Here is a 13,133-nt window from a genome sequence, read left to right on the forward strand (position 1 = left end):
TAGTAAATCTTGAAATTGATCCTAGACAGCAACATAGTGTCGGTCCACATCTGGCACATGTGGATTCAACGCGGCCCAGATGTGGGCCAGATGTGGACCGACACTATGTTGTCTGGGATATTAACTAAGATTAATAACTGCAGTCCCACTTTATATTAAGCGTCTTTAACTAGACGTAACATTAAACAAGGGGGGAATTACTAAATTTATTAAACTCAAATCAACTCAATTTAATCGAGCTGAGCGAACTAAATAAAATTAAGTACATTCAACTAGATGTGAATTTAAATGTTAGTACATACACTAGTAACATTTAAATTAATCATACAGTGCTTATTATGTACATAAATGTTTTTACATTTAACTTCTTTTTTAAATAAAGACAAATAATTTAAAGTGTGACAATAATTAATACCAAAGTGTTACCTGATTTTTTTAACTGAACTATTGTAATATAAATAATGAATTCATCCAAATACAAACTCAGTTTTATGCAAATTTATTTAAATAAATACATCATGAAATAACTTAATACAACATTGGTATTTGCAGCATTCCTTTGGAAAAATAAATAAGATGCATGTACACGTATATCCAGAGCCTTATCGAGGCGGTTAAGAAAGTCCAAGGATTCAGTCTTGAGGGTTTTGCTTGTTGAAATCATCGCAGGTTTATTCTTCCGAAGACCTTCGCAGACCAGCTCAACCACAGTCCTTATTCTGAGCACATGGGCTCCTTTCAGACATGCTTTGGTCCAAACTTCAAGATTCAGTTCGCTGTATCTCTAAACGAAACAAAGGGGAGAATAAGTTTTCCTGAATGCTGTATATAAACCATAACATCACTGAACTATAAAGCCTCTATTCAATTGATACAAGTATTCAAATCAAATAATCGTCCAACTCAACTGTAGACTACTAATTATGTCAAACAAATTGGAAAATAAAGGTTCTTTATTGGCATTATGAAGCAACTTTAACATCCATAGAATCTTTTCATTCCATAAAATGTTTTTAGATGCGGAAAAATGGTTCTTTTAAGAACTGTTGACTGAAAGGTTCTAAATAACCAAAAAATGGTTCTTTTAAGAACTGTTGACTGAAAGGTTCTAAATAACCAAAAAATGGTTCTTTTAAGAACTGTTGACTGAAAGGTTCTAAATAACCAAAAAATGGTTCTTTTAAGAACTGTTGACTTAAAGGTTCTAAATAACCAAAAAATGGTTCTTTAATGGCTGCGATTTTGGAACCTTTATTTTGAAGACACATCATTTCTTTCTCACCATGTATATGTTGGATTGGCCGCATCTCACGGTGCTCTCGCCTCGCGTCTCTCTTGCTGTCCCAGAGAAGGGTTCTCCGAATCCTGGCGTGTTTTAAAGTCCTGAATGGCTTTTCTGTTCTGAAAGCTAATCAGAGCCATTGAGATCGCGTTTTTCCAGCACTTCTCCTCGCTCAAGCACCTAAAGTCAATCTCCTTATTGTCTGTAGTCACAATCGTGAAGTAGACGAACTTCTCAATGTACTCCACACAGTCCAGCTTCTTAATGGACTGCAGCTTGAGCTCTTTGCACCGGTTCTTCTTCTGGTTATCGGTGTATATGTTCAGGCTGTCCGAGGTGAGAACGCACGTCTTCCTCTTCCAGAACTGGAGGAGATTATCGCTCCTCTTGTCCAGCTCTCCTTCCTTCAGGACGTCGGAGACATCAGAGCCCGTCATTTCGGTGGCGTTTTGCGTGATCTTTGGGTTATGGAGGAAAAGACAAGAATACGAATGTCCAAGAGCTTCGTATAATCTCCGCTGAAGTCTCCGGCCGACGGTGTTCTTCTTCATGCGTGCGTAAGATCCAGACAGACTCGAGTGGGTTTGAGGAGGAGAACGGGACCTTTTTTAAGCCTCCGCAGCCCGGCCCACATGACGTCACGTCAACTGTTGCTCGAGTATCAATGAAAGCGCGTGGGCGACCGACGGGCAACTCAACATGTCAGAACTCAACGAGAGCATTAAAACCATGTCTGGAGAATCTGAATCAAACTGTTAATCAAAAGCGTCAATTTTTTTTTTATAATAAACAATTGTATTTGAATACATAATAATTATAATCGCTAATAATCACGAATAATTAATTTATATGGTAATTATTTGCAATATTAAAATCTATATTTTTTATTTTATTTTACTTTATTTTATTTTAATTTTTTTTAAAAACAAGTGTCCAGCATAGGCTACTGTACATAGGAACTCCTGCAGTCCTAATTTTACTGTAAAAAAGTATCCCAGAATGCACCTCAGAGATCTAACAAAGTCAAATATATGTGTGTATATTCCACTATTCGCTTCACTTGTGATGTGTTTTGGATCATCAGTGTATATAGGCTATGTAATATATGCATTATAAATAAGAGAAAATTAGGTCTAAAATTATAATTTAAAAAAACTTCTGGCAAATGCATTTAAAATAAATAATTTTACTATAGCCTACATAATTACCATATTTCCATTTTTTTTATTTCAGTTTTCTAACATAGTAAAGTCTTTTGATAGATAGATAGATAGATAGATAGATAGATAGATAGATAGATAGATAGATAGATAGATAGATAGATAGATAGATAGATAGATAGATAGTCAAAAGATCTCAGTTTTGATTTCTGATTTATGTATTTTTTATTGCCTTAGCTGTTTATGGGTGAAGGCCTTCTGTTTATTGCATATCATGATGGTTATAAATATGGATAATATGAGCATAGTTTGTATAATAAGGGTTTTAAGGTTGGGTGTGATGCATTATGACATTTTACAACTATTCCTCAAACACATATCCGAGATGAGTAACTTATTAATGAAGTAATACATGTGACTGTTCATTTTTATGAAGTGTGTTTATGCCATATTAAGTCATTTCCGCTACATTTCATCTTTGAAATCAGCAGTTCCAAAATCCAGCCTGGAGTAATAGACCGCCAGTGCTATAACCGTGCTTTGATGACCCATCTTACCCTCTCCTTTCATTTCCTCCAAGTGGGATGTTTAAACGGCCAGGGTGTGTGTGTGTGTGTGAAGTGTCATCAAGGAGAGCATGACTCACACTGATAACAGAGGGAGGAGTCCTACCAAACAAGGAGTTCTGGGATTTCACACACCTCAGTCCAGCTCTGTCCAGAGGTCGCTTTCGGATCTGATCATAGCCATATATTCGAGTGTGATCCATTATAACAACATCAGAGGAAAACCTGCGGCTGGCCACTGCATTTTTTTTTCTGCTTCTCATTTTCCAAGAAAGGTATTTTGTCCTCCAGAACCTAATATGGTTTCCAGTGGGTGTGTTTGGATTCCTCATTATCTGTGGGAAGTCACATCAAGGTTTTGGGACATAAGTGGGATGATGGTTGAGATCTGAGAAAGGAAGTTTAGACTGGTTTAGAAGAAGAGACATTTCACCTCGTTGATTAATTTCCAGAGAAATGAAAGGGACTACATATGTTGTTGCCTCCCTCATAGACTGAATTGGATTTGAATCTGGTTTAGCCAATCAAGTCTGTTCAAGTTCATGGCCATCCGGTTTATGAATAACCACAATGATGTGATTCATACTGTAATCGGTCTCCACCTTCACTTCACAAAAGCTTCTTAAGGTGCTCTAATTTAATAAATCAAGCACTGTTGAATAAGCATGTCACTGTGTATAGCATAAAAAACAATCTAGTTTAACCCTAGAATGCATAAAGGGGGTCAAATTGACCCGTAGTCAATATTTTTGGATACATTTTTGTCAATAATTATATATATTTTACAAACCTCAAAGCTCTTGTGACATTTTTGTTGTTGTTGCTCTGAGCCAAGAATTTGCCTCAAGTATAATATGCATATATCCAAACTATATAGCCTAGGTGAAAAGCAGCATGTGAAATGAGTAGTATGACTGAATTCACAGTATTTGTAACTGTGAACTGCCAAACAAGTACCTGGATGACCTTCTACTTCTGCCATGACTCTGAAGTTCACATGCCAATGGACTCTTTACTGTATTCACAGAGCGTGGTAGAGGACGAGGAAGCTCAAACTGAGGAAGAGGTGCAAACTCGGCCCAAAAGTTATGCTTAGAAAGGTGCAAATCTGATGTGAAATGTTCTGTCTCTGTCTGAAAAGATCATATGCACATGTTCTGTGTGAGAAATGTGGGAAGGGAAGTTCAAACTTGAGTAGATCTGAATTAGTTTAAGAGTATAACAACTGCATTTTAAAAATATTCAATTTTATCTTTTATAATGCATATATACAGGGAAAGTGGACAAATAAAGATGTTTGATATATTAACATTGGCGTATCTTCAATTATTTTAAATTCCTTAATATGACACCTGTTTTTTTTTTTTTTTAGAAAACCATTAATTCCAATATGGGCCATTTTGGACCCCTTTATGCATTCGTGTAGGTTTTTTTTTTTTTTTTAGGTTCATGCATTCTAGGGTTCATATAAAATGTAGAATATGTGATTTTGGAAATGAATTGTTGTTGAAAAGACTAAAAAGTTTATTTTCCTTTAATCAAATTTAAATATTTTCTTAAAGAAATATACAAACAAATGTATTTTTTCCCTTTTATAATATAAAAATTAGACATCATGTTAAATATGCAGAAATTTGTATATACTGTATAATAAATAGACAGAAAAAAAACATATTTGTATGTTTTTAATGTGATCTAAGTAGGATTAAAATATTTATTCAATTTAATATAATGTCAATTAATTAAATAAAAAACTATATACAATTGTAAATATTTAAATAATTTAATATTTAGGGAAATATGCATTTGTATCTATCATATTAATAAACATATACATAACATATCATATAACAGATGTGTTTTTGCAGTGCCGTTGTTGACTGAAACTAAAACTTAAAATGGTTTCTGTTAATTGAATAAATCTGAAATAAAATAAAATAAAATATTACATGGAAGCACTTAAAAACTTAAACTTAAAAAACTTGGCAAATAACAGGAATAAAATAAGTTGTAAATAAAATGACTAAAACTAAAATAAAAATAAATTCAAGCTAAATAATATATATATATATATATATATATATATATATATATATATATATATATATATATATGACAAAAGCACACAGCAATATATATATATATAAAAAATAATGGAATATACACAAATAAAAGCTAATTCAAAATACTAATAAATACTATAAAAGTATATAAATAATACTAAATAGCTTTGTAAGAGAAAATAACCCATAAAATGTTAGTGGAAAAAAACGATTTTCAAAAACCTTTCTGGCAAAGTCCAAAGGCAAGATTCAAAATCAAGGGATACAAATATTGCAATTATTGTATGAGCAAAAATACAAATTAACGATATTATTGGCAAAGGGGGTATAATAACATTCATCAGATGTTTCCAGAATATTTGATACATGATCTTATAAAGTGTAGAATTCAGTCCAACACAAAAAGGTGTTCTTTAAATCACATTCTTCAACAATTTATATCAAAATATATCATTACATTTTATACATCACTGTACTGCAGTATCATTGCAGTAATTGTCCTAGAACCGAAATGAGAAAACATGCCAGTGAAGCCCAGCTGAATGGATTGACCACAGTTATTTTATGATGAAACCAGTGAAAGGCCAGAGCCACAAACACACTGCAGCTGTTACCTGACGCTTCTCCAGCGGGATTCCTCGCCTGTCAAACCCCTATCTCTCTCAAGAGCTCTCCTCTGCAATTGTTTGGGAGACCTATTTTTGGCAGCTTGATCTCCAAGCTTGATCTCTCAGGAAGAAAAAAAGCTTCAGCTCTTTCCTCACACTCATACACGCATGTAGCCCTCTTGGCCAGAACGCACAGCGATGAGTCCCAGTAGTTATTTGAAGCATTGTTCAGATAAGCCAGAGCAAGTGCTGCCATATCGTGGGAAAAAGAACAAATGGCGCAAACGTCCAAGAGCGGCATGAGGAACTGTGAAACAATGCACAGGGATGAGGATGCTGACACACGAGGGTCAGGAAGCCAAGTGCCTTAACAAAGCCTGATAGCTTTTAATGTAAATCTGCCATAAACAAACCCCTGGACTATAACAATCCTGGATCCCTGCAAATGATCATAGCACTTTTGATAAATATATACATCGTCGGTTGGATCTTTATTAAATTAATCGCTTGTTTGAGAAGTAACTGAATGAATGAGGGATCTACGAGAGTGGACATGTCGTTTGTATAGATCATGCAACATGTGTCCATTTCATAATTAAAATGAGGTAAATCATTGAAAATCAATGCTTAATCCAACGAGAATCTAAAGTTCTGAAGTATATTGTAATAGTGTTTAGTTACTCTGATATGTAAAAAAAAATACAATATATTAACTTAAGTTGTTATTTCACACTATTCTGAAAACTCAGATTTCTAAATATGTGCATTTTCAAACTTTGATTTTAATTTCAATATTGTAAAAACAAATTCCTGAAATAAATAAAACATAAGAGGATGTAGATCAGATGGTCCTTTATTACAAAAACAACATAAACTGAAGGAAGAATTATATTTTTCCCCAAAAATTTACAAAAACATACATCCAACGCTGTTGACGACGAACTGACGTTTTTTGACAAAAACTGACGGTGTTGACGAAAAACTGACTGTGTTGACAACAAACTGACGGTGTTGACAAAAACTGACGGTGTTGACAAAAACTGACGGTGTTGACAAAAAACTGACTGTGTTGACGAAAAAACTGACAGTGTTGACGAAAAACTGACGGTGTTGACGAAAAACTGACGTGTTGACGGAAAACTGACGTGTTGACGAAAAACTGACGGTGTTGACGAAAAAAAATGACGGTGTTGACAAAAACTGACGGTGTTGACGAAAAACTGACGGTGTTGACGAAAAACTGACGGTGTTGACAAAAACTGATGGTGTTGACGAAAAACTGACGTGTTGACGGAAAACTGACGTGTTGACGAAAAACTGACGGTGTTGACGAAAAACTTACGGTGTTGACGAAAAAACTGACGGTGTTGACAAAAACTGACGGTGTTGACGAAAAAACTGACGGTGTTGACGAAAAACTGACGGTGTTGACGAAAAACTGACGGTGTTGACGAAAAACTGACGGTGTTGACGAAAAACTGACGTGTTGACGAAAAACTGACGTGTTGACGAAAAACTGACGGTGTTGACGAAAAACTGACGGTGTTGACGAAAAAACTGACGGTGTTGACAAAAACTGACAGTGTTGACGAAAAACTGACGGTGTTGACGAAAAACTGACGGTGTTGACGAAAAAACTGACGGTGTTGACGAAAAACTGACGTGTTGACGAAAAACTGACGTGTTGACGAAAAACTGACGTGTTGACAAAAAACTGACGTGTTGACGAAAAACTGACGGTGTTGACGAAAAACTGACGGTGTTGACGAAAAACTGACGGTTTTGACGAAAAACTGACGGTTTTGACGAAAAACTGACGGTGTTGATGAAAAATTTACGGTGTTGACAAAAACTGACGGTGTTGACGAAAAACTTGATGAAAAACTGACAGTGTTGACGAAAAACTGACGTGTTGACGAAAAACTGACGGTGTTGACAAAAACTGACGGTGTTGACGAAAAACTGACCGTGTTGACGAAAAACTGACGGTGTTGACAAAAACGGACGGTGTTGACGAAAAACTGATGGTGTTGACGAAAAACTGACGGTGTTGATGAAAAACAGACCGTGTTGACGAAAAACTGACGGTGTTGACAAAAACGGACGGTGTTGACGAAAAACTGATGGTGTTGACGAAAAACTGACGGTGTTGATGAAAAACTGACGGTGTTGACAAAAACTGATGGTGTTGACGAAAAACTGACCGTGTTGACGAAAAACTGACGGTGTTGACAAAAACGGACGGTGTTGACGAAAAACTGATGGTGTTGACGAAAAACTGATGGTGTTGACGAAAAACTGACCGTGTTGACGAAAAACTGACGGTGTTGACAAAAACGGACGGTGTTGACGAAAAACTGATGGTGTTGACGAAAAACTGACGGTGTTGATGAAAAACTGACGGTGTTGACAAAAACTGACGGTGTTGACGAAAAACTGACGGTGTTGACGAAAAATTTACGGTGTTGACAAAAACTGATGGTGTTGACGAAAAACTAACGGTGTTGATGAAAAACTGACGGTGTTGACGACAAACTGACGGTGTTGACAAAAAACTGACGGTGTTGACAAAAAACTGACATGTTGACGAAAAACTGACAGTGTTGACGAAAAACTGACGGTGTTGACGAAAAACTGACGGTGTTGACGAAAAACTGACGGTGTTACAAAATAAACTTGCGTTCTATCTAAACTACTTAGAACAATATAAGGCTGCATCAAAAGGTAGCTTCGTGTCTGCTGCCATGTTGAATCCATAGATATAAAAAAAACTGCTTAGTTGTGTCGCATAGATGTCGTCATCGTCTTGCTGCTCCCTCCCCGTTCTGTGATTGGTTCCCTAGATGAGGCGAAAATCTGGTCCATGGTATCCAGACTGCCTTTCAGCGTGAATAAAACCGCGCTGCGCAAAGGCAGTATGGGGAAACCCAGGCTAACATAATGTTTGACCGAAACAACAACAGCGTGCAGCTAGACGTTACGCACTATGCAGTTGTCCACGTCTGTCGCCATGGTTACTATGGTAGAACGAGCGGAAACCAGGGATAACGCGGATATTACGTCAGTGACAGGGACAAGTGAACATGGATTCCAGGACGGGAAATTAAAATTGTAATTTCTCTGAAATTACAAATCTTTGGGAACTTTTGGAATATTGGAAGTACACAACTGCAGGAAATTTATCACACTCTGCAAGTGTTTTTTTTTTTTTTTTTTTTTTTTTTTTTTATTCTTACATATTGTACCTTTAAATAAACAATATTAGTCAAAAGATCTGGGCTGATGGTGTTTTAAAAAATGATTCACAACACAAGTAGGTGTGACTTGTGAACTGGTGTGGTAAACCCTTAAGTCTAAAGCTCGGAAGGCCAGTTCCTCGAGTTGTACTGTAAGCTGCTTTGTATACAGAGCATGACAAGCAAGTAATAGAACTACTTAACTATTGTTTCAATATGAGCATATAATAAGCCCTGACATTTTCATGAATGAGCTAACATGATCAACTGACTCAACGTTTATATCTGAGATTAGCTGTGCCGGTCTGTTCAGATATTATGTAAGTCTAATTAATGATGTCTGTCTAATCCATAAAAAAATAAAATAAAATAAAAAACATTATTAAGATTCATTACCTAAAGGGATGATTCACCCAAAAAATGAAAGTTCGGTCATTTACTCAGCAGCTTGTCATTCCAAACCTGTGATTTCTTCTTCTTCTTCTGCAGAACACATGATAGATATTTTAAAAAATGTTTCAACTGTAAAAAATAAATAGCATTGAGATACTGTGTTTAGTTTTTCTGCAATATAAATTGTGATATGAAAAAATGCAGGTGTTTTCATTAGAATGCTATACGGAAAGTGTGTGTGTGTGTGTGTGTGTGTGTGTGTGTGTGTGTGTGTGTGTGTGTGTGTTTGTGTGTGTGTGTGTGTGTGTCTGTACCATGACTGACCAGTTAAGGCAAAGCTTGAAAAGTGTGTTTTTGACTTAATCAATACAATTATAAAATAATAAAAATATTTTTTATTTGTATTGTGTATTATTTGTACCGTACAAATAAAAAAAAATTGAGTATAAAATATTTTTTTATAGTACACCTATACAATTACAATACTATTATTTACATCTTAATTACTTAATTTTCAAACATTAAACCTAAGCTGATGATACAGTATTTCCAACGCTGTTCATTTACAGTTACACTGTATATTTGCATATGTTTATGAACACAATGTGCACTTCAATCCACAGTCAATATATTTATTTCATTGAATCACACCCTTCACGATTTAATAATTATGTTATAAGCCATACTGCGAAATTTATTTCAATACAGTACTGTGCATCCAACTCGATCTGACGGCAATTCGTACTTATTTTGCAAGGTGGCTAATTCGTACGAATTCGAACGACCTCACTCATACTAATTCGTACGATTTTTTTTCAATCTTACGTATTTTATGCGATGACCAATGAATTCGTACTCCCTGACCCCGCCCCTAAACCTAGACAAATCGTACGAATTGGGCAACTTGTAAAATATGTACGATTGAGCAAAAATCATACGACTCAAATTTGCCACTTCGAAATATGTACGAAATGGTCGTGAGATAGATTGGTCGTGCATCCCTACATTGAAATTCTCTGTACGGACAAAACACAACCTGAAAGTGCCTCTATAGTCAACACAACGCGAATTGTAATCAATTTCAATACGTCAAACACCGGGTCCCCTCAGCCCGGGGCCCTGGCCTTAAACCCAGGTAAGCCTGTGCATTCATGTGGCTCTGGATGGAGCCCAAAAAGCACTGAAATAATCAGACAGATGTTTGTTGTGTGTAGATCTGTGGGAACATACTGTACACAGTAGTAATGTATTTTTATACCCAGTGACGGCAACTGTCAGCAGAGATAAAACGGCGTCATCCGCGGCAGCTGCGTGCGGTAATACGCTGGGATAAAGATTTACGTAAACTATGGAGACCAACTGAATGACTGGTATATCCTTTTCCATAACACGGATCTTAATAGCACTTCATTGTGTTTTGTATTACAGTATTGCAGTCATTTCCCATTAATTATTAGTTATTATGGCGCCTCCTTGCATTATCAGACATCTAGATGCCACAATAAAGCACTTATTTTAGTGCCGCCCACCCGAGACAGAACACACATCTCTCTGTTGAGCTCTTAGTGACGGTGGTTTCCGCTGTGGGACATTACAGGACCTCACACAAGGGGTTCAGTGGTTATAGTGGTCAAGCAAACCGGGCAGCCATTAAAGGCAAAGGCAGGCTCACTACAAAGGGCCGCTGGGGAAGAAACGTCGGGGTTCGTGTAAAGTGTGACTTGAAGGAAGGATTTAGGACTTCAAACTCGAAGCTCTTGAATGTGTGTTGTTAAGTGCTGTTAATCCACTGAGGACAAACACATAAAACTCAAAGACAAACACAAGACGTTGTGGGATAACAAAGCATGAATAAGGTACACATTACATTAAAGCAATAAAACACACACATCAGTTTAGAGTTAAGGTTTAAATATTTAAAATAAAACTAACATAGTATGAAAAAGTTTCACATAACCATGTTAAAAGTCAACCCTGTTACTGCATGATTCTTCCGCCCCTTCATAAATAATGGAAAATTCGGTAAAATTGTGACATAATTTGGATAAACAACATTCTTACATAAAACGAACTGCATCTAAAAGTGTCAACAATAATATAACAATGTTAAAATCAACACTGTTACCGCATTATTATTATTTTTTCACACTAATTCTATAAAACTGAGACATCCAGAAAGTAACATAATATTCATAAACAATGATTTAATGTATTAAAGAACACAGGATGAAAAGTGGCTTTATCATTTAACAGTATTGAATTCAACCCAGTTACCTTTTAATTTCCCCTCATTAAAAGTCGATAATTCCACATAAATCCGACACCAAGGAAGTAACATAATTTAGATAAACAATTGGCAACAATAATATAACAGTGTGTTACAATCTGTTACTGCATCGTTTTCCCCATAATTCTGTAAAAGGACTCCCAGAAAGTAACATCATTTGTATAAACATTTGTATTTATGATCACAGAATGAAAGAGCATTATATTCAACCCAGTTACCCCATAATTTTCCACCTTATTAAAAAAAGGATCATTCCATAAAATGTTGACAGCTAGGAAGACAAAATTTGGATAAACAATTATTCCATAAAATTGACACATCATGTAAAGTGGCAGCAATAATAACTTATATATATATATATATTCATATGTTATGTTATAAAAAAAAAGACCCAAATATATCCTATTCATTATTTTTCTCACATAAATATGGTAAAAAATTTAACCTTTAGATATCACCATCAAAATTACTTTGATTACTTATATCAAGACAAACAAAAAATGTATTACAAGTTTTTTTTTAAATTGTTTGTTAACATGGACAAAGGTGCATAATCTAATTACAGATGTGCTAATTTGCATAAATTACCACAAGACCACAACAGATCTAAACATTGAAATTCAAAAAACTTGTAATACATTTTTTGTTTGTCTTGATATAAGTAATCAACTCAGTAATTTTGATGGTGATATCTAAAGGTTACATTTTTTACCATATTCATGTGAGAAAAATAATGAATAGGCGTATGAATAGGATATATATTTTTTTTTTCTGAACTTTCCCCTAATGGGATTCTTCGGGCTTTTTTTCCCCTTAGCCTACTCAGGACATATGGAGGATACAAAATCAGTTGAGTTTGATTCTGTTTTTTTAATTTGTTCACCCTTTTTTCTTAAAACGCCTGGACTAATATATGGATATGGATAAACGGCACTTTCTGAAGGCACCTCCTTGTACTGAAATATTATATCACATTATTTAACATAATATATTCTATTTTGCACCCTATTTGTGGACACTTCCAGTACAGTGAAAGTGACATCATAATTTGAGATAAATTGTGAGGGTGAGAAAGAAAGAAAGAAAGAAAGAGTGTTTACAAGTGTGTAACGGGAGGGAGACGAAGCCACAATGAATGTGACATTTAAAACTATGGGGGTGTTTGAACTTTCTCCAAGTCAACAGAGCAGACTGGATAACAGATTCTTTGTTCGGTCTTTATATGAAGTTGTTCGGTCTGTTATAATACATTTACAGATATAAAAATGGGGGAAAAGTCAATTTAGTGCAAAGTACTTCTTTAATTTAAGCCCAACACAACCCATAAAATATGCATCAGAAATCACAAAATATGTATCCACACCGCAATTAAATATCATTACCCCCATAAAAGTGCAATATGTAATTTTAGTTGTCTATTTCAGTGGTATGATGTGGTTTTAGACTTTATGACACCTATCAAAAGTTTTAAAGAGATAAAAATAAATAGTATTCAGCTGGTCATGTGATCCCAAGATGGCCGCCACCATGAGGGTGGA

The 13,133-nt window shown here is 35.3% G+C and overlaps 1 protein-coding gene across 1 annotated transcript; it reads right to left on the reverse strand.

Annotated features, from left to right (window-relative positions):
• Positions 1-483: 483 nt before the first annotated feature.
• On the reverse strand, positions 484-1,875 carry phlda2 (pleckstrin homology-like domain, family A, member 2). The gene is made up of 2 exons (XM_079603274.1): positions 1,283-1,875; positions 484-784 (listed from the first exon to the last, which is right to left on the reverse strand). Exon 1 carries the CDS (start codon positions 1,831-1,833, stop codon positions 1,309-1,311), a length of 525 nt encoding a protein of 174 aa, XP_079459400.1. The 5' UTR covers positions 1,834-1,875; the 3' UTR covers positions 484-784; positions 1,283-1,308.
• Between the last annotated feature and the right edge of the window lie 11,258 nt (positions 1,876-13,133).

This window comes from Phoxinus phoxinus (genome assembly GCF_949152265.1).
Source record: "Phoxinus phoxinus genome assembly, chromosome: 25".
NCBI lineage: Eukaryota > Metazoa > Chordata > Actinopteri > Cypriniformes > Leuciscidae > Phoxinus > Phoxinus phoxinus.